A 22,120-nucleotide genomic window follows, 5' to 3' on the forward strand; every position below is an offset into this window, starting at 1 on the left:
TGTCATTTTTCTCCCCATTACAGCCGTGGAAATAAATGACTCCATGGTGCAGCCCCGCTCTGGAAGGCCTGCTCGGGAGGGATGGAATATTTATGTTAATCACTCCGTGCTCCCTGCCACTCCCAGCCCTGTCATTTGTCTCCCGGTGCCACTCCTGATTGCCCACTTTGGGGACAGATTGCTGCACTCACGGGGGCAGGAGCCGCTCCCTGCACGGGGGCCTCGGATCAATCTCCTGACCACAGCCACACTCAATTTCCTGAATAAACTCCAGTAACTTTTCACTTTGGGCATTAATTAAGTAATTAATGCTGCTGATTGGGAGCTCTGAACCAGCCTGGAGAAGCAGCATGGAAGGGGTGATTGAAGACCAGACCTGGGGCTACTGAGACACGAATGAGGGTGAGGGGCTTTGGTGGCTCCTAACTCAGCACCCCGAAAACAAACCCTGCTCAGCCTCAGCGCTGCCCAGGCCTGCCCAGAGCTGCAAAGCTCTCCTGCTGCTCTGCTCAAGCTGCTGTGGCCTGCCCAGCTTGTTCTTCCTTCATTCCACCATGGTTTACACCCACCTCGAGCACACTGTCCCTGGGGAGCCTCGGCGAGGAGCCAGGCTGGCTCTGGGGTCCCGCAGCCAAACCCAAACCCAAACCCGAACCCAAACCCACCCTGCTGCTGCAGGGCTGCTCCCCCTGAGCCCTCCCAGCACAGCTCCCGGGATGCTGAGGCTGGAACGCAGGGCTGAGGAACTCCAGGGACTGCTCGGGTGCCACGCAGGCTCAGCAGGGATGCTGAGGCTGGAACGCAGGGCTGAGGAACTCCAGGCAGTGCCCAGCAGAATTCCCGGGATGCTGAGGCTGGAATGCAGGGCTGAGGAACTCCAGGGATTGCTCGGGTACCACCCAGGCAGTGCTCAGGCACCACCCAGGCCCAGCAGGTGTGGCCGCTCTCTCCTCTGGGGGTTTGGCCACTCCTCTGTGCCCCACCGGGACAGCCCCAGGAGCACAGAATGGTTTAGCCTGGAAAGGACCTAAAGGTGACGGAGTGCAGCTGCTGCCAGCACCGCCCAGCCCACTCCGACCAATGTCCCCAAGTGCCACCCCCACAGGGCTGTTCACCCCCGGGATGGCTCTGCCCCAGCTCCACGGATGAGCTCCCTGTGCTGCCTCAGGTCTGGCTTTTCCGTGTTTCCCATTCTGAGCTGCTTCAGTGTGTGGGGCTGGGCTCACAGCAGGGGATGCTGAGCTCTGCACAGAGCAGGGACACAAAACAATTCCTGCTCCAGCTGGGACCAAGGACAAATGAGCCAAAGCTCAGCCCAGGAGCACAAACAGCGTGGGCTGGAGAGAGGAAAACAAGCAGGGTGGGAGTGCCTGGGCTAAAGCTGGAACGGGACAATGAACTGCAAGGTGCAAATGGAGCAGAGCTGAGCCAAGGCAGAGACCCCGGGAGCGCTCGTGCATTTTGGGACCATTTGGGTTCCTCTTGGGTTCATTTTGGGACCATTTGGGTTCATCTTGGGTTCATTTTGGGACCATTTTGGTCCATCTTGGGTTCATTTTGGGACCATTTTGGTCCATCTTGGGTTCATTTTGGGACCATTTTGGGTCATCTTGGTGCAGCCCTGGCTGGGCTCTTGTGCTGCCCAAGGTGGATCCATGGAGGAGATCCTTGAATGAATCCCTGCTTTACTCTGTGCCTCTGCCCAGCCTCTGCTCTGGGCAGCCTCTCAAGGCGTCAGCAGCCCGCTGCCCACGAGGACAGCAGGGGCAAGGAAGGCACAATTCTCATTAGCTGAGACCAATCAATTGTGGGATCAATTAAACAATCTGCTGAGCTGTGGGAGCACAGACCCTGCTGACACCCCTTTTCTGCTCCAAGATAATCTGGTTTATTGCCAGACTCCTACTGACCCTTCGGACAGGCACTTCCCTGAACTCAGAAATGGGCAGGGGCATTAAACATCCTTGCCATTTGCTTATTTACAGCATATTATATTATATTATAATACTATATAAATATAATATATATAATATATAATATATAATATATAATATATAATATATAATATATAATATATAATATATAGCTCCTCTCCGACCGAAGCAGGCCAGTGAGGAGATGGGATCTGCAGAGAGGGGCACAGGGGTCTCCATCCAGCAGGGCCAAGCCTGTGGGAAGCCAGCACACCCCTCTGGCTGCCCTGGATGGCCCCAGCCCCGGGCAGGGGCTCTGAGACCCTGGCAGCAGCCACAGGCACCTGGGGTTTGATCTTGGCCCATGGAGCAAGTTACCAACTCTGTATGGAGAATTACAAGCCACAAAAGTTTAGACAGCACAGCAGTGGTGATCACAGGTGAAGGGAAACATTTTGGGATTTTGTACATGGGGTCTGAGGCTCCAAGGGGGAGGAATCAGGGCGTGCCCTGCCCTTCTTCCTTCTTCTTCCCGGCCTCCATGGTTTGGGGGATGCTGGCACTTTCAGATTGGTCTGGAGTGGAAAGTCACTGTCTAACATAGGTGACAGGATTGGAACAGAACTGCAAATATCAAACATGTAGTTTTTAGTATAAAAGACAGCAGCAGCCCCGTGGGAGGGCAGCGTGGCCCTGGCTGAGCTGCTGAGCAGATCTCGGCAGGCCAGGCAGAAAATGTTCCAGATAACAATTAATAACCAACCTTGAGAACAACAGCCGACGAGTCCTGACTCCTCCTTGGACAGCTGGGCTGGGAAAAGGACTTTCACCTGGGAAACACACCTGGGAACTGTCCTGATAGCGGCAGCTCCCAGACAAGCCCAGCAGATCAGCAGTGCCAGCAGCACTAAGCCAGCTCCCTCAGCCTCACAACACACACTGCAGCCTCCAAGCAGCTCAAGATTAAAGAAATCACTTCCATAATCTGCTCCCTTCCTGGGCTGGGCTCAGCCACACAGTCTGCCAGGGAAGAACATTTTCTCCTGCTGGAAAGAACCTTTCCCAGTGACACTTCCCCTGGAAGTGAGGCTTTTTAGCAATAACAAAATCCAGTTTCCTTTGGTGTGGCTCTCAGAGCAGGGACTGGGGCTGGGGGGTGCAAACCCCTTCCCAAGCCTGCCCAGGCCCAGCTCAGCCCGTTCTGGGTCCTGCTGCGGGGCGCAGAGTCCCTCTGCAGTGTCAGCACCCTGCTGGCTCTGCCCCGAGCCCGCGCTGCCTCCCCAGCTCTGCCCACCCAGGGCAGAGCTGCACTTTGGCACGGGACAAACCCAGCTGATCGTTTATGCTGCGGGGATAAAAACGGCAGGCTTGGAACAAAATCTGCCTTTTTTTATCCCCCCAGCGTAAATGATCAGCTGTAACACATCACTGTGGGGAGGGAGGGAAGCGGTGCTGGGAGAGGCAGGAAAAGCAAAGTGAGGTGAGTTAAACTGTAAACACCAACGCGTTTTGGAAAAGAAAAGTGTGAAGCAAATGTGTTGGAAGCCAGCACACCCCTCTGGGTGCCCTGGATGGCCCCAGCCCCGGGCAGGGGGCTCTGAGAGCCTGGCAGCAGCCAAAGACAACACACCTGGGGTTTTGATCTTAGCCCCTAGAGCAAATTACCAACTCTGTATGAAAATTACAAGTCACAAAAGTTTAGATAACACAGTAATAATAATCAAGAGTGAAAAAAAAATTAAATCCTGTACATAAAAATTTAAAAGTTTATACATAAAAATCTAAAACTCCAAAATAAATAAATCAAAATGTGCCTTATCTTTCTTTCTTCTTCTTCCTAACCTCCATAATTTAAATAATATTAACACTTTTAAATTAATTTAAAATAAAAGCTGACTATCTAACATAAATAATAAATATTTAAAAAATTTATAAACATAATACACATATTAGAACATTCAGTTCCAGCTCTGCTATTCCCAGGTCCTGCCCTGCCCCAGTGTTGCCATGATATTCCATGAAAATCCTTTTGCCAGGATTTCCTTCTCCTGAGGAGCTGAGCAGCCCCAGGACAGAAATGTAACCAAGAACTCTCTGCTGCTGTGGGATGCAGCAGCTGCTGCCTTGGTTGGTCCATGGGAGGTGTTTCTAATTAATGGCCAATCAAGGATGCAGCTGGCTCAGGCTCTGCTCAGTCACAGCCTTTGTTATTCATTCCATTCTGTTCCTGGCCAGCCTTCTGATGGATCCTTTCTGTTCTTTTAGTGGAGTTTTAATAGAGCATTTTAATATAATATATATCATAAAATAATAAATCAGCCTTCTGGAACATGGAGTCAGGATTCTCATCTCTTCCCTCATCCTGGGACCCTGCAAATCCCACAACACCCCAGTGTGCCTCTGCACCCCACACACAGCCCCAGCAGCTCTCCTCACAGCTCGGGCACACACAGCAATCCTTTCCCAGCCCCACAGCCAAGGACAGCGCTGCAGCTTCAGCCCCAAAAGTGCCAACAGCAGGGGATGGAGGAGAGCAGCCTGGCAGGGTGGCACTGCGTCCCCTGGAGCTGGGACTGGGCCCCGAGGCCACCATGGAAATGGAGCAGAGCTGATCCAAGCGGGAGAACTCCTGAGCCGGGGCCCAGCTGGGCTGGAGCCACTGCCCAAGGTGTGTCCTGGGAGGCCTTGGAATAAATCCCTGCTTTGTTCTTTGCCTGTGCCCAGCTCTGCCCCAGGCAGCTCTCAGCACCACTGCCCAAGGTGTGTCCTGGGAGGGAATGATTTCCCTGGAATAAATCCCTGCTTTGTTCTCTCCCTGTGCCCAGCTCTGCCCCAGGGAGCTCTCAGCACCACTGCCCAAGGTGTGTCCTGGGAGGGAATGATTTCCCTGGAATAAATCCCTGCTTTGTTCTCTCCCTGTGCCCAGCTCTGCCCCAGGCAGCTCTCAGCACCCCTGCCCAGGTGTCCCCAAGTGCCACCTCCACGGGGCTGTCCCCGCCAGGGATGGGCACTCCCCAGAACCCCCCGAGCTGTTTCCCCCAGCTCTGGGCAGGGTTGGCTCTGCCCCCTCCCCTCCCTGTGCCCCTCTCAGGGGATCACCATCAGCTCTGCAGGAAGAGGATTTTCCCTGCCTCGGGAAGGTCTCAGCTGCATTGAGATATTCTGGAGGATACAGGAGCAGCGTTTGTTTCACAATAAAGCCATAAAAACACACACTGCAATTTGTAAGGAGATCTGTGCAGAAGATCCAGACACATCAACCTCCAGCTGACTGTGTCTGAATTATTAAATCAATATTTTATTCTTTTAGGAGGAAAAACATCACATCTGAGGGGAAAATTATTTTTAATACAAACAAAACACGGGCCTTGAAAGTCTCAGCCTACCGTGCCTACACTCGCAGCCCCCTCAGATGGAGAAGCTCTTTATTAAAAATGCTCTTTAAAGTTAAATGAATTCTTGTTTTGCAGGCAGTGCCTGTTCCAAGCAGAAGCACAGCTTTGCTGTGATGCCAGGGAAAGGCTTTTCTCTTCAAAGGAGAAAAAGGAGAAATATATATAAAAAAAAAAGATATTTTGTTTCATGGGGTAAAGCCTGGTCTAAGAACTGACTGGTTTGGGTTGGAGGGACCTCAAAGCCCCCCCAGTGCCACCCCTGCCGTGGCAGGGACACCTTCCCCTGTCCCAGGTGCTCCAGCCCCAGTGTCCAGCCTGGCCTGGGGCACTGCCAGGGATCCAGGGGCAGCCCCAGCTGCTCTGGGAATTTGGATGGTTGATCCCCACCGGGTGTCACTGGCTCAAAACCAGCGATGGCCACGTTGATTCCAACAGGTAAACGAGGAAAAGTTCATTTGGAGAGATTTCAGTGAGTCCTTCCAGCTCCAAAATGTCCCAGCAGGGCTGGAGACTCTGTGTCCTGCCTGGATTGTGCAGCTCAAGCAAGCAGGAGAATTTACAAAGCCAGGGCTTTTCTCTCTAAATAAATAACAAGCTGAGAAAGAAGAGGAGTGTTCAGAGAATGCTCAGTGAATTGGCAAAGATTTCTTTGCCCTTTTTTTAAATCAAACCCTTCATTTTATCAGCAGCTAACTCCAAAATGATCAGCTGCACAAGGCACTGGGGGAAGGAGATGATCTTTAAGGTCCCTTCCAAGCCCGACCATTCAATGATTCACCTTGAAAATTACCCTCAGAATTAAATACTGGCAAATTATTCACTCATGTTAAAGAAGGAGAAGGAAAAGGGATGGGCTTGGGGTCTGCAGTGGAGATGAGAGCACAGGATCAGCTCTCTGACTGTAAAAAAATAAAAAAAACCCCAAAAATAAATCCCTGCTTCTGTCCCAAAGCCAAGCCCTGCTGAGCACCTGGGTAAGGAAACACAAGGGATCAAAAAGCAGCTGTAGGCTGAAAAAGTTTCATTTAGAGCAATTTTTACAAATGTGAAGCATCCAGGCAGGGCTGGACCCAGTTCCCTGTCTGAGAGGAACCTCTCACAAACTCCTAAAGCTCCAAGCCAGCTCCAGGTCTCTCTCTGGGAAGGGAAACTGGGAATGCTGGGAATGCAGAAATGATGTTTTTCCTTGGAAAGGGGACAGAGCTTTCCCTTTCCAAGGAGAAACATCATTTCTGCATTTCTGCATTCCCAGTTTCTCCCATTTCCCTGCCCAGTGTGGAGACTTCAAACACAACAACCTCAGGTGGAGGGAACCCATGGAAAAGTGCCTGGATCCAGGAGAAAGGAGAGGAAAGAGGGAGAGTTCAGTGGGAAAGGCAGCAGTGCCAGGGAAACACAAAGCAGGGACACTCCAGGGGCACCTGAGCAGAAATCAGCCAGAATTGCTCTCAGAAGCAAAGCCAGAGCCCCTCGCTGTGAATCCAGAGGAGCAAATCCGGAGTCCCCCGGGAGCTCTGCCATCATTTGTTCTCATTGCTCTGACTTCTCTTCATTTCTGCTCGGGATTAGCTCTCCCAGCAATGATCACAGCATGGGGAAACCTGCTCCCAGGGGACTGGCATGGAAGCAATATTTACCAAATAAACCCAAGCCGAGACATCAAAATATGAAGAACTAAGTTGAAAAAAAAAATCACAAAGTACTTCAAAAAGAGAACCAAAATGGCTTTAACTCTTGCTCCACCACTAAAACATCTGTAGCCTTTGCTGGAAGGCTGAAAAGCAGAGAAAAAAAAACCATCCCAAACTGACCAAAACCTCCCAAAATCCACTTTTGCACATCTTCACATTGCCCGCATCGTGCACAGTTTGTTCCCTCAGGGTTTTGCATTGTACCTAAACGAAGAAAAGCCACTTACCATTATCACCTTTGATTTTTCCTCCTATTTATCTCGGGCTCAGCCCAATACCAGGCAGCCAAGGATGGCAGCACACAAACTGCTGCTGACCTTATCCAAGCAAAGCCATTATTAGCATTTCATTGGCACGAGAAGCCACGAGGAGCCAGCTCGAGCCCCGGGCAGCCCACTCCACCTTCATCTCGCTTTTCATGACAATTTCCCAATTCTCAGTGCCTCGTCCTTGGGGAGGCAAACCTGAGCTCCTTCTGGAGCTACCCTGGCTTCACTCTCCTCCCCAGTGGTCCAACCAACTCCAAATGGAGCTGCTCCTCTCCGTGTCCTGGCCTGGCTGTCTGGGGAGGTCTCAGGGCTGTCTCTCAGTGCTCTTGGTTGAACTGAAAACCATTAAAAACCACTAAAAAAACATTAAAAACCACTCAAAATGATTAAATCCATTCCACTCCTTGGCATGTTGTTCCACCTTTACAACGGAACAAAAGGCAGACATCCAAAAGCTCAGGGCAGTGGCCGGAGCAGGAGCACTTCAGGAGATCCCTCAGGGACGTGAACCACGGAGCAGCTGGAGGCTGCAGCAGGGAGGGAGGCACGCAGCACCTGGACTGGCCTGTGGCCAGCCTGGGCCAGCCCTTTCCCTGTCCCTGCCCGCCCCACAGCCAGGAATCCCCTCCCAGGATCCCACCAACCCTGCCCTCTGGCTCTGGGAGGCCAGTCCCCCTTGTCCTGGCACTCTGAAGTATTCCAAGCTCATTTTCCCAAGGCAGCAGAAAGTTCCTTTATTGCCTTGATTATAAAAATGTCCAGCACGCACCTAAATAAAAATTACTGTGAGGTGGAGAGAATATCCCACTCACCCCAAGCAAACAGAAGTCTATGGATTTAAGGAGCAATAACTTAAAATTTAGGTTTCCTGGGGGGAAAAAAAATCATAATCAGAGCATCTTTGGAGCAGCTCAAAGGCAGAGATGTCCTGATGTCCCTCCAGCCACATCCTACCTGTGCAGCCAGAGTGACTCCTTTGTTCCCAATATCCTCAGATTTCCGATGGATCTCACTGGAATTTGCACACAGATCTTGATGGGCAGGAGCCCCCTCTGGGTTTGTGTCTCTCCAGTAAAAATCACCAGCCCTGTGTCATTTTCCTCATTATTTCTTGGAATCCCAGAGCTGGAAGGGACCCACAAGGATCCAGTCCAAGCCCTGGCCCTGCACAGACACCCCAAAACCCCCATCCCTGACAGCATTTTCCACTTGAGTTGTGGAAAAAAAAAACAAAACAAAAACAAACTCTTCAAAAAGTTTCGCCCCTGAAAACAGGCTTGAAATGCTTCTTAATTACAAAAGTTAAATATTTATTTATACAAATATGATGAGAAAAATCTCATGCAGACTCTTCACACACAGGAACAGAACCCAAATCCAACTGGGATGGCTTCACCACAGAACTGGGGTTGGAAGGCTGAGGGGAACCCTGCCCACGGCAAGTCCTGGGTCGGGGAGTTCTCCCATGGAACATGTGCCAAGATTTCCACACTCTTCACCAAGGTTAACAATTAATAGCTGATTACTACTACTCAGAGGACTGGACAGAGACGATGAGCAGCGGGAGCGGGTCCTGCAGACCACCAGACCCCACACGCTTGGTGGAAATGCAGAGTAGCCAAAAGATTGCTTGAGATAATTCCCCTAAATGATGGAAATGCCTTGAGATTGCTCTGGATGGCATCTGCTTCTGCTTAATTATAAATCTGCATCGGAGTCATAACTTGTGTATATTACAAGTAATTTGCATAATTAAAACAATTAAGGGATCGACATATCATGGCAATTAGAAATGCATCAAACTCTGGATGTTGTACAAAAGAGAGCTTCAATATGAAACATTAATTCTTCGAGAACAGAATATCCTTCCCATTCCTGCAGAACAGCCTTCCCGCGGCAGCGGCTGCTCCCCAAGCTCCGTCCCGAGGCAGTTTTCCCTGGGATCTCCCACTCCTGGCGGTGCTCCGGGACCCCGGGCGTTTCCTCCTTCTTGGAATCCCTTCCTGCAGCCCAGCCCGGGCACGCGGCGTTATTGCCAGCTTCAGCTGCTCTTATCTCATTTTCCGTAGCCGTATCCTGTTTTCCTTGTCCCGCTTTTTGAGGATGAGGATGAACTGGTTGAAGAAATGCTCCTGGTCCTTCTTCTTCTGGACGAGGCGGAAGCGCTGGTCCCGGCCGTGCTTCTCGGCGAACTCCTTGAAGGTTGTCCTGTGGAAAAGGGAGCTGGGCTGTCACCCTGATTTTCTAAGACCTTGCTAAGCCTTCTGATGTTTGCATTCTTGTAACAAATTTTCTCACACACAGCTCTGTAAACAACTTATGTTTTACATTCTTTCATGGAGGAGGAGAGAACTGATGGACTCTTGGTCTGTCCAGTGTCATTGCAGAGGTGGCACTGTCACCCTCCAATCCACTGTCACTTTTGGAAAACTATAAATGTTGGAGTCAGAAAATAAAGGTCTCTCTTTTTTGTTCACCTGGAGAGCAGCAGTGTCCGTGTCGTCTTTTCGTGTCGTATTACGACAACTGGAAAGTGACAGTGGACTGGAGGGTGACAGTGCCACCTCTGCAGTGACACTGGACAGACCAAGAGTCCATCAGTTCTCTCCTCCTCCATGAAAGAATGCAAAACATAAGCTGTTTACAGAACTGTGTGTGAGGAAGTTCGTTACAAGAATGCAAACATCAGAAGGCTTAGCAAGGTCTTAGGAAATCAGGGTGGCACTGGGCAGCTGGGGCTGTGCCCGCCACCGCCGGGCTCCTGCCCCACGCCAGGAACCAGGCACGGGAGCGTGGGACGGCAGCCGGGGCAGAATCCTCCTCTTCCTCCCGGCATGGAGGAAGGTGAGCCCGCAGCGGGGCTCTGGGCGCTGGAGCAGTGAGCAAGGGATGGAATGGGATTGGAATGGGATTGGAATGGGATTGGAATGGGATTGAAAGGGGATTGAAATGGGATTTCAGGTGGGATCTCAGGTGGGGTTCCAGGAGGGATCTCAGGTGGGATTTCAGGTGGGATTTCAGGTGATGGGATTTCAGATGGGATTTCAGGTGGGATCTCAGGTGATGGGATTTCAGGTGGGATTCCAAATGGGATTTCAGGTGGGATTTCAGATGGGATTTCAGATGGGACTTTAGGTGGGATTTCAGGTGGGACTGCAGGTGATGGGATTTCAGGTGGGATTTCAAATGGGATTTCAGATGGGATATCAAATGGGATTTCAGGGGGGATTTCAGATGGGATATCAAATGGGATTTCAGGGGGGATTTCAGATGGGATCTCAGGTGGGATTTCAGATGGAATATCAAATGGGATTTCAGGTGGGATTTCAGGTGGGATTTCAAATGGGATCTCAGGTGGGATGTCAGGTGGGTTCATGGTAGGCAGGAGGCTGCTGAGCCATTAATGCCACGCTCACAGAGCACTGACAAGGAGGTTTTATTTCAGCTCCTGCATGTTTTGTATTTCCAAGGCAAGCTCTCTCCTAGCAGGGTTTTCTGCCTTCATTGCCTTTCAGGCTGCATGCCCAGCTCCTTTCCCCAAGGTGACTCTTTGCTTTTTATTGGAAATATTTGGGATTTATTCCTCTCATTGTGTGCCTAAATCAAGGCAGAGAAAGGAGCTTCCTCAGTGCTTTGTTGTCACAGTCAGCTCCCAAAACCCTTCGGGGGTGAAATGCTGCTGGCCTCTGGGCCAGCACAGCTTTTCCCCTGGGCACTGGGAATATCAGTGCTGGAAGCAGAGTTTGGCTGGGACATCAGCCCAGAATATCCCTAATTTTGTTGTAAAATGTTTCTTGGAATTACAATTACTATAGCCCCACGTGCTGTTTGGATCCGTGTGCCCACGCAGGTTGTGCTGAATAATTATCTGCATGTTTTATCAGGGAAAACAGTCGTTTCTTTGTTCTAATTATTGCAATTTAGCAATATTTATAATATAAACCCCTTTATTTTCATGTAATTTACAAATGAGGAAGCACTGCCACTGCCACTGTGTGAGTCTGGATCCATCACTAGAGAAACAAAGTAAAACATAAATTGTGCCTTGCACGCTGTATTTTAATTTAATCACAGAATTGTGGAGTCACAGAAGGGTTTGGGTTGGGAGAGACCTCACAGATCATCCTGCTCCACCCCCCTGCCACGGGCACGGACACATTCCATGAATTTAACGGCGTGGCATTACCAGGAACTTTGAGAAATCATATTTCTCTTCCACCAAACCCCAAGACTAAAGGCAATTTCTGAGTAATTACACCTGCGTGTGTAATACGGATGAGACTGAACACTGTGGTACTGATTTTCCATAAGTAATGTGTGTGCTATAATCACTGCATATACAGGAATATAAAATAAATGCGCTGTGCAGAGCGTTGCACATCCTGAGGGAGGGAGAGGGGAAGGGACAGAGAGGGGGAGAGACAGATGGAATATTTCCTCTCCCAGGAACACAACAGAAGACTGGAAAATATCAGGGAAGAGATGCCACCCCAGCGTTGGAACTGGCATCTTCCACTTGCTAGGAAGAATCCTGGGCTGAAAAACTCAGAGCTTCCCAACCCTTCCTAAGGCAACACCCACCTTGGGGATAACTTGGATTCTTCCAGAAGCTTCTTGAATTCTTCCTTGGCCAACAGCAGCTTGTTCTTCTTCTCTTTGTACTCCTCCCTGACCCGGGTCTTGACAAACTGCTCGAAAATCTGGCCAGGGAAGGGGCCCAGGACAAGGAGTTATGGCCAAAGCCTTTGGGGGTTTTGGCAAGCCCAGGGCCTGCAGTCCTCATCTGCCTCCCCACGTGTCCAGGAGTTTTTATTCCATCACCTCCAAGGACTGGCCCTCTGCAACTGGGCATTTAATGAAAGGGTGGCAGTGTTGGTGCTGACCCCAGAACCCCAGGCTGGTTTGGGTGGGAAGGACCTCAAAGCCCAGCCAGTGCCAGCCCTGCCACGGCCACGGGCCCAGGCTGCTGCGAGGCTGATAAAACGATTCCATGGTCCCAAGGAATGTCTCTTGATTGACTCATCATGCCCAGGTGCTGTCCTTGCCCGTTCCCTGAAATGAATCCCAAACTCCCTGCTCAGGCTCTTTAGCAGCACTTTCCATCCTGGCAGCTCCTCATACATTTTCATTCCTGTATTTCCTTATTATTTTGTTTCACTTTTTTTTTTTTCCTTAGGAAAGGAGATATTGGAAAGGGAGCAGATGAAGATGTATGTGCCCAGTCCTGTGGTAAATACCTACAGGAAACTCTCTGGAGAACCACGGGACAATATGGAATAAGTTCATTTTTCATCCTGTTTATTTAAAAAATGGATGATCCCATATTCAAAATTATTCCTTCTGCAGGATGACAAAAGACTTTAAAGGGAGAGAAATAACCACGGAACAGCACGTTCGCCTTCTCTGCAAATCCCTGCATCTCTCCTGAATTCTGTAGACTCATCTGCAGGCTTTGGGACCCCTAGTGATAATTAATGCCCAAATTACCGAGGCAGCAAAACCCCACAATCGTTTGGAGCTCCCCAGAAAAACCCAGCCCTTGCAGAGAGCCAGGCCCCAGTGCTGTGTCCAGAGGGGTCAGCACCAAACCCTGCCAGACGCCTGGGAAAGGTCCTGAACAGTGGAAATCCAGCAGTGCCTCTGCACTAGCCCAATGATTCGGGGTAGAACCATTCCTTTGGGGCCATTTCCCTCCTGGAGCCAGGTTCCCCATTCCCAGCTTTCCCTATTCTCAGGTTCCATTCCCAGGTTCCTATTCCCAGGTCCCATTCCCAGCTTTCCCAGGCCCAGGAGCTGTTCCTGCACCCCAAGGGTCGCTGTGATCAAACCTTGGAGCACCTGCTTGTCCAAGGAGACAGCACTGGGAACCACAAATATCCTGAGTGGGAAGGGACCCACAACTCCCAAACCCCAAAAACCCCACAGAGTCCAGCTCCCAGACCCCCAAACAACACAGAGTCCAGCTCCCAGACCCCCAAACCCCATGGAATCCAGCTCCCAGACCCCCAAACCCCACAGAGTCCAACTCCCAGACTCCCAAACCCCATGGAGTCCAGCTCCCTGACCCCCAAACCACACAGAGTCCAGCTCCCAGACCCCTAAAACCCCACACTGTGCCTGGTGAGATCCCCCCATGGGCAGAGCCAAGCTGCTGAGTGTCCCCAGGGAAATTCTGATTTTCTGGAACTCTTTTTCCCTCCCAGGACACCTGCTGCAGGCTCCTGGCTGCTCTGGGAGGCGTTTGCTGCAGCCAGGGCCGGGCTGGGGCGCAGCTCACTCACCTGCTTCCTCTCCTCGGGGTTGAGCAGCAGGTAGCGTGGGTCAAACACGATCTTGTGCAGCTCCTTCTCCCACGTGGAGAACGCCGACACCTGGGGCACAGACAGCAGCACCTGGTGAGGATGGGCAGGGAGGAGCTGCTCCCCAGCTGAGCAGCCCTGGGCAGGGCTCCTGGCGTGGCTGAAGGTGGGTTTGAATCTGGCACAGCTCTGGTGGCCCCTCAGGGCCAGGAGGATTTGCTCCTCAGCGAGGCTCTGGAGATGCTCCCTCCCCACCCGTGCTGGAAGGGACCTGCAGCAGGCAGGAAAGGCCATTCTGTGCTGGAAGGAGCCTGCAGCAGGCAGGAAAGGCCATTCTGTGCTGGAAATAACCTGCAGCAGGCAGGAAAGGCCATTCTGTGCTGGATATAACCTGCAGCAGGCAGGAAAGGCCATTCTGTGCTGGATATAACCTGCAGCAGGCAGGAAAGGCCATTCTGTGCTGGAAGGAGCCTGCAGCAGGCAGGAAAGGCCATTCTGTGCTGGAATGGACCTGCAGCAGGCAGGAAAGGCCATTCTGTGCTGGAATGGACCTGCAGCAGGCAGGAAAGGCCATTCTGTGCTGGATATAACCTGCAGCAGGCAGGAAAGGCCATTCTGTGCTGGAATGGACCTGCAGCAGGCAGGAAAGGCCATTCTGTGCTGGAATGCACCTGCAGCAGGCAGAAAAGGCCATTCTGTGCTGGATATAACCTGCAGCAGGCAGGAAAGGCCATTCTGTGCTGGAAATACCCTGCAGCAGGCAGGAAAGGCCATTCTGTGCTGGATATAACCTGCAGCAGGCAGGAAAGGCCATTCTGTGCTGGATATAACCTGCAGCAGGCAGGAAAGGCCATTCTGTGCTGGAAGGGACCTGCAGCAGGCAGGAAAGGCCATTCTGTGCTGGAAGGGACCTGCAGCAGGCAGGAAAGGCCATTCTGTGCTGGAATGGACCTGCAGCAGGCAGGAAAGGCCATTCTGTGCTGGAAGGGACCTGCAGCAGGCAGGAAAGGCCATTCTGTGCTGGAAGGGACCTGCAGCAGGCAGGAAAGGCCATTCTGTGCTGGAAGGAGCCTGCAGCAGGCAGGAAAGGCCATTCTGTGCTGGAATGGACCTGCAGCAGGCAGGAAAGGCCATTCTGTGCTGGAATGGACCTGCAGCAGGCAGGAAAGGCCATTCTGTGCTGGATATAACCTGCAGCAGGCAGGAAAGGCCATTCTGTGCTGGAATGGACCTGCAGCAGGCAGGAAAGGCCATTCTGTGCTGGAATGCACCTGCAGCAGGCAGAAAAGGCCATTCTGTGCTGGATATAACCTGCAGCAGGCAGGAAAGGCCATTCTGTGCTGGAAATACCCTGCAGCAGGCAGGAAAGGCCATTCTGTGCTGGATATAACCTGCAGCAGGCAGGAAAGGCCATTCTGTGCTGGATATAACCTGCAGCAGGCAGGAAAGGCCATTCTGTGCTGGAAGGGACCTGCAGCAGGCAGGAAAGGCCATTCTGTGCTGGAAGGGACCTGCAGCAGGCAGGAAAGGCCATTCTGTGCTGGAATGGACCTGCAGCAGGCAGGAAAGGCCATTCTGTGCTGGAAGGGACCTGCAGCAGGCAGGAAAGGCCATTCTGTGCTGGAAGGGACCTGCAGCAGGCAGGAAAGGCCATTCTGTGCTGGAAGGGATCTGCAGCAGGCAGGAAAGGCCATTCTGTGCTGGAAATAACCTGCAGCAGGCAGGAAAGGCCATTCTGTGCTGGAAGGGACCTGCAGCAGGCAGGAAAGGCCATTCTGTGCTGGATATAACCTGCAGCAGGCAGGAAAGGCCATTCTGTGCTGGAAGGGACCTGCAGCAGGCAGGAAAGGCCATTCTGTGCTGGAAGGGACCTGCAGCAGGCAGGAAAGGCCATTCTGTGCTGGAAGGGATCTGCAGCAGGCAGGAAAGGCCATTCTGTGCTGGAATGGACCTGCAGCAGGCAGGAAAGGCCATTCTGTGCTGGATATAACCTGCAGCAGGCAGGAAAGGCCATTCTGTGCTGCTGTTGGAGCAGCAGAGGCACCAATGCCTGTGAAAAGGACAATTCTAACTCCAGAGCTGGAACTGGGACCCAGCTGAGGCACACAGGGAAGGCTGGCAGTGAGCAGCCTCAAAGCACCACAGGCACTGGGATGGGAATGTCCCATCCTGCAGGCTGCTTCCAGCCTCGTGGAGTCATGGAAGCACGGAGCACTTTGGGCTGGAAGGGACCTCAGGGACCACCCAGATCCATCCCCTCCTGGGCAGGGACAATTCCCACCAGTTCAGAGCTCCTACAACATCCCTGCTAATTCACTGGCGACAGAAAAATCAGAAGGAAATAAAATATTCTAATCACTCCAACTAATTACAAAAGAATGAATTCACTAAAAAAAAAAAAAAAAAGGATGTGAAGTATAATTAAACAGTAATTAACACTCCAGCAGGAAAGCTCTGATGAAGCAAAGTGGCTTTAAGTGGACTCGTTTTCCTCTCAGAGTGGCTTGAGAGTGGAAAATCCAAAGCCCAGGCTGCCTTTGGGATCTGGGGCCTTTGGGATCCCCAAAGCCCAGGCTGCCTTTGGGATCCCCAAAGCCCAGGCTGCCTTTGGGATCCCCAAAGCCCAGACTGCCTTGGGGATCCCCAAAGCCCAGGCTGCCTTTGGGGTCTGGGGCCATTGGGATCCCCAAAGCCCAGGCTGCCTTTGGGATCTGGGGCCATTGGGATCCCCAAAGCCCAGGCTGCCTTTGGGATCTGGGGCCATTGGGATCCCCAAAGCCCAGGCAGTCTTTGGATCTGGGGCCAGGTCCCCCAGCACCCCCTTCCCACAGCCCGAGCTCCCCTCCCTGTGCCCCCTGAGCTCTGGGGTTTCCAGCACCAAGAATTCTCTTTTCCTGGTGTCTTTCACACTCTCCTGGACATCAGCTTTGTTCCCAGCACAAATCCCCCTCTGAGCTAAGGCTAATTAAGCTCAGACTAGTTCATCACATAATCATTGCAGCTGATGATTTTGTGCTTAGCAATTATTGCACTGCACATTTGGCAAACATCGCCTAGAATAACCTGGTGTTTCAGATTTCACTCCAGGTACCCTTCACACACAAAGCCCCCTCTTTCCCCGGGATCAAGAAGGGAGAACCTGGACAAAAACCACCCCCTGGAATCCTTTCAGAAGCCCTGAGAGCACCCAGAGGGAGAAGACTTTCCTGGAAATGCTGCCTTAGAACGTGGATGTTTTGATGCTGGGTGGGAGAGGGAGCCAGGAGGAACCTCAAAATTTCCTCTTCCTCTCAGAATTTTGTGGAAACTTTGAAACTTCCAGAAGAATATCCAGATTACATTTTGACAGAGGAAAACTCACCCCAGACTTCAGAATAAAGAGTGCCTGTGTCTTGGAGCTCCCCCAAACCCCCTCTATTTTTAAAATGCTACAATAAATATTCTTCTCTTGACATAATTTCTGTGGGAAGCTGCAGAACTCCACTGGCAAACTCCATCTGCTTCGAGCTCTTTGTGATTCCATCCAGCAGCTCCTTCCGGAGGAAAGGCCAGGGGGTGGTCATTAAATAATCAGATTTAAATGGCACTGATGGTCTCCCCGTGCTTCAGCCACGCCAAGCAGCTGCTGCTGAGCTGGACAGTTGGAAAACGTTCAGAGTAAAAGCAAAGTAACCTCTTCTCTCCCCATTTTTAAACATCAGCGGATCCAAACAGTGGATTTCCCAAATCTCTTCATTTTAGGAGCAGATCTTACAAAGAAACACCTGAGAATCCTGTTCTAGAACACCCCTAATCCTTCCAAATCCTGACTTATTGCCCCCAAGTTCCAATCTGCCAGCAGAGTCTTCACCCGGGGCTCCTTCGTGGCCCTTCTGCATTTCTGCAGCATAAATAACAAGCTGTATTAATGAAGCAGCTCTGGCGTGGGGATAATGCATCGCTGAGCTGCTGAAGCTCTAATTATCCCCCTTTAAAGCCTGCTGATTGCTGGGATAAATTTTACAGCCTTTAGTGCCTGACACGAGCCACCTTGGACTGCACTTCCTACAGGAGTGACATTCCCTTGATGGGATACACGTGGCAGTGTGGGGGAGGGAGGCAGAGAGTCTGCACCCACTGCTCATTTCCACCTCCCTGTCCCCCCCTGAGCCCAAACCCAGAGCATTCCCTGCTCCTGCAGCTCAGCACAGCTGGAACCATCTCCAGAACATCCTTCCCCAAGGATCTGGGTGAGCATTAATGGCTCTATGCTGCTAGAGGGTGGGGTTACATGGGATTTTGGGAATTGTTCCCTGGCAGGGTGGGCAGCCCTGGCACAGGGTGCCCAGAGCAGCTGGGGCTGCCCCTGGATCCCTGGCAGTGCCCCAGGCCAGGCTGGACACTGGGGCTGGAGCAGCTGGGACAGTGGGAGGTGTCTCTGCCACAGCAAGGGTGGCACTCTGAGGTGTGAGGTCCTTTCCAACCCAAACCACTCACGATCCCAGGATTTTGGATGGCCAGTCAGTGAAACTGGCTCCCCGGCGCTGGAGTCCCTGGAGCTGGTGGTGATGGACACCCCAGAGCTGAGCAGGACAGCTCAGTGCCCACAGCCCCACGTCCCCTGAGCCCTGAGCTGTGGCAGAGCTGCTGCTCTGCACATCCCCGGGGTGTCTCTGGGGATTTGCCTGGAAAGGGTCCCAGGGCTGGCAGCGGGGACACCCACAGCGTCACCCAGCCCCAGGGCTCAGGGACAGGACCCCAGCTCTGATTCCTCCTGAGGCTGCTGCGCCAGGGCACGGCTCCAGGGGGGTGCTGTGTCCCAGGAAGGGCTGCTCCTTACCCCCCTCTCCAGCAGCATGTCCCTGAAGTGGGTGATCCTCTCCTCCAGGGGCGGTGAGAGCCGCGGGGCCGAGCCTTCCTCCCCTGCCTGCTCCTCCTCAGCGCCAGCCGGGCCCGCAGCCTGGCACTCCTCTGTTCTGGACAGGGCAACACAGACAGGGGTCAGCCACGCTCACCTGCACAGGCATTTCATCCTTGGGACATCCCAGAGCCTCCCACGCTCACAGCTGGGCACCAGACCTGGGGCTGGAGGGGGCTGGAGGGGCTGCAGCAGCTCCTGCTGGGGCAGGAGGGTCACTCGGGGCCACCAGAGGGATCTGACACCCAAACTCAAAGTGCAGCAAAGCGACAGCTTCATACAGCCCTTGCCAAGGAGGGGGCACCTTAAAGGGGGCATTTTTTCATGCTAAAAATCACAATAAAGGATCCAATTCAGCACAGCTGTAACAATCCAGTGCTGCCTCAGGTCTGGCTTTTCCATGTTTCCCATTCTGAGCTGCTTCAGTGTGTGGGGCTGGGCTCACAGCAGGGGATGCTGAGCTCTGCACAGAGCAGGGACACAAAACAATTCCTGCTCCAGCTGGGCACCAAGGACAAATGAGCCAAAGCTCAGCCCAGGAGCACAAACAGCGTGGGCTGGAGAGAGGAAAACAAGCAGGGTGGGAGTGCCTGGGCTAAAGCTGGAACGGGACAATGAACTGCAAGGTGCAAATGGAGCAGAGCTGAGCCAAGGGAGAGACCCCGGCAGCGCTCGTGCATTTTGGGACCATTTGGGTTCCTCTTGGGTGCATTTTGGGACCATTTGGGTTCATCTTGGGTTCATTTTGGGACCATTTGGGTTCATCTTGGGTTCATTTTGGGACCATTTGGGTTCATCTTGGGGGCAGCCCTGGCTGGGCTCTTGTGCTGCCCCAGGTGGATCCATGGAGGAGATCCTTGAATAAATCCCTGCTTTACTCTGTGCCTCTGCCCAGCCTCTGCTCTGGGCAGCCTCTCAAGGCCTCACCAGCACAAAGCCTGTGCCTGCCCTCTCAGAAGGGCACCTGGCAGGGGCTGGGCAGTCTGCACACCCCAGAGCTGCCTTCTCACTCGTGCTTCAGGAGAGTGGGGCACACGTGGGAGTGAAGGCCACTAGCAGCAGCACCTGGGGCTGCTTCTGAGCCTGAGCAGGGAAGAACTGCTGCCCTTGAGGGAGGGCAGCCTTTTCCCAGTGCCTTTGGAATAACCCCCAGCCTTGTCTGTGACCATCGGATAAAGGAAGAGGCCCCCAGGCAAAACCAGGTGATGTCCAGGGGAAACAGAGGCTGCAGAGAATCCTGGCCCTGGAGAGGACTGGACCCCTGGAGAATGCTGCCATCATTCACCCACACAGAACCAAGCCTGCTTTAACTTGCCCTCCTTTTACCAGCCCTCCCCACCCTCAGACAGAGACAAGGAAACTTTAGGACTCACTTATTTCTCTTGGTTTTGATGCTCAGATCATCATTTTCATCCCCTGGACAAGAGCTAACACACTTGTCTGCTGAAAAGAAATAAGTCATTATCAGATTTGAACGAGATAAATGGGGATACAAATTCCTCTGATTGACTTCTCTTCCCTGTCTCTGCTGCTCAGGTATTTCCTGGCTTTCAGCTCCCACAGAGGGTTTTAGAAATAACAAGTATTTTATAAAATCCTCGGAATTGCCTTCATCCAAATGGAAGCCACAGCAATAAAGTGACCATTTCCAGGCAGAAAAATTCCTCATTTTTCATTCATGACATGATTGCTTTAAATCTTTTTATTGTTTCACCTGATCCTCCCTCCTCCCTTCCCTTCAAAATGCAACTGAAGCCATTCCTGCAAAGTCATTTCCGTGCTGAGGGCCTGAAGGATCCCCTGGAGGTAATTCTCCTGTCCCACCTCACCTCCTGGGATCAGCCAGACTCAGGCTGCTTTCCCGGGAATTCCAGCAGCACCTGGCAGGGCTGGGGGATCCCACAACCCCCACGCTCCTGAGGCTGCAGAGCAGCTCCAAGGCAGGGTCACCCCCTGCTCAGGCCTGGGCACGGGTCCCTGAGGGACTCAGAGCTTTTTCAGTCACAGACAAGGAGAACAAATCCGAATTCCAAAGCCTTTCCTGTTCACCTCCAGCAGCTGCAGCCCTCAGCCAAGCCCCAAAGGACAGTGGCAGCAGCCAGAGCCCTGCAGTGCCTGCCCTGGAGGGCCCCCAGCACGGGCTGCAAACACTCCCGTGCTGGATGCAGGGCTGGGCTGCAGCCTCTCGTCCGAGTGCCAGCGGGGCCAAGATGCCAGCAAGGGACAGCAGCACTGTTTCAGCAGGAGTTCTGCCAGCTGTGCCCAGGGCCAGGCTGGACACTGGGGCTGGAGCACCCGGGACAGGGGAAGGTGTCCCTGCCACGGCAGGGGTGGCACTGGGTGGGCTCTGAGGTCCTTCCCAACCCAACCATTCCATGATCTGGTGGCTCCATAATGTCCATTAATTATTATGAATTAATTTCTATTAATTAGCTGGAAAATCCTCCTCAGCCCGAGCAGCCAGGCAGAGCTTGAGCAGCTGAGGGAGAGAGCAGAGCAGAGCAGAGCAACTCTCTGGGCCCTGGAGGAGCTGCTCCTCGTCCCCAGCCCCATGGGGTGGCCTGATGGGACCCCATCAGGGAGGAGCCACATCAGTCTCCTGGAACAAACACTTGGTGCAGGAGGAGTAATTGAGAAATGTGCAATTTCTCATTTATGCCCAAATTTAAAAAGTGATCCTTCAGCAGAGACAACCCTGAACATCCATGGATAACTTTGCTTGACATATTTTTTTATTTTTTTAAAAGTTGTTTGATTTGAAAATTCTAATTAAATCTCAGCAGCAGCCACTCAGCTAAATAAATGTGGGAAGCATTGTAGGGAACGCTCAGCTCGTTTGTGTTATTTATTTACTGGAGATTACAAGCTAAGAGAAGAGGTAACAAATAATCCCCCTCACCTCAGAGCTAATCTACACTAATTATGAACTGCTCCAACCCTGAGCAACCACAGGGCCCAATTATAGCAGGGAGGATTAAGATATTTAACAGCAATGGAAGCCATGGCCATAAAAAACCAGGAGCATGAATCGAATCTTTGTGGTAGAGATAATAAATGGAAAGGATGGAGCACAGCAAAAAATAGATTTTTGAAGTGGCACCTATCAGCCCTGGCTTAAGACTCTTCTGTTAATTAATTACAGAGCAGGAACAATGATAGAGAGCATGAACAATGACCCTCAGCTTTGTCTCTGGCCATCCCTTGGCAGGAATTCACTGAGCCTGCAGCAGATCCTGCAATCAAAAGCTCTGCTCTGCTCCTGAAGAATGAATTTCAGCAGAGAGGCTTTGGAGGAATTTCATCCACTGCTAAAGCTCTTCAAGCCATACACAAAAATTATACAGAAATGCATACACAAGCACCTGCTATGGCAATTCAGAGAGAAAAATGGAATTACAGGCTGTGTCAACAGGAGGACACAGAGAGAGAGCCCTCCTTGGAGCTGCTTTTCTGCTGCCAGAGAAGCTGAAAACGGCTCACTTTTATCTCCCTGCAGGCATGGGGCTGGTGGTTCTGTGGGACTTTCACTGGTTATTTGGGGTTTGCAGGGGTTCTTTGGGGTTTGCGGGGGTTCTTTGGGGAGTTGCAGGGGTTCTTTGGGGGTTTGCAGTGGTTCTTTGGGGTTGGCAGTGGTTATTTGGGGTTTGCAGGGGTTA

General features: G+C 52.1%; 1 protein-coding gene across 1 annotated transcript in view; it reads right to left on the reverse strand.

Moving 5' to 3' along the window:
* Window positions 1-8,554: 8,554 nt before the first annotated feature.
* TCERG1L (transcription elongation regulator 1 like) overlaps window positions 8,555-22,120 on the reverse strand; it is a 55,968-nt gene continuing 42,402 nt past the window's right edge. Inside the window, exons 9-13 of the mRNA XM_038141487.1 lie at window positions 19,838-19,907; window positions 18,387-18,522; window positions 13,550-13,639; window positions 11,850-11,968; window positions 8,555-9,476 (exon numbers count right to left, since the gene is read on the reverse strand). Of these exons, the coding sequence (XP_037997415.1) occupies window positions 9,320-9,476; window positions 11,850-11,968; window positions 13,550-13,639; window positions 18,387-18,522; window positions 19,838-19,907 (572 nt within the window). The 3' untranslated portion in view covers window positions 8,555-9,319. The remainder of the gene's footprint in view (window positions 9,477-11,849; window positions 11,969-13,549; window positions 13,640-18,386; window positions 18,523-19,837; window positions 19,908-22,120) is intronic.

The sequence above is a fragment of the Motacilla alba genome, chromosome 6, assembly GCF_015832195.1.
Source record: "Motacilla alba alba isolate MOTALB_02 chromosome 6, Motacilla_alba_V1.0_pri, whole genome shotgun sequence".
In the NCBI taxonomy this organism is placed as follows: Eukaryota; Metazoa; Chordata; class Aves; order Passeriformes; family Motacillidae; genus Motacilla; species Motacilla alba.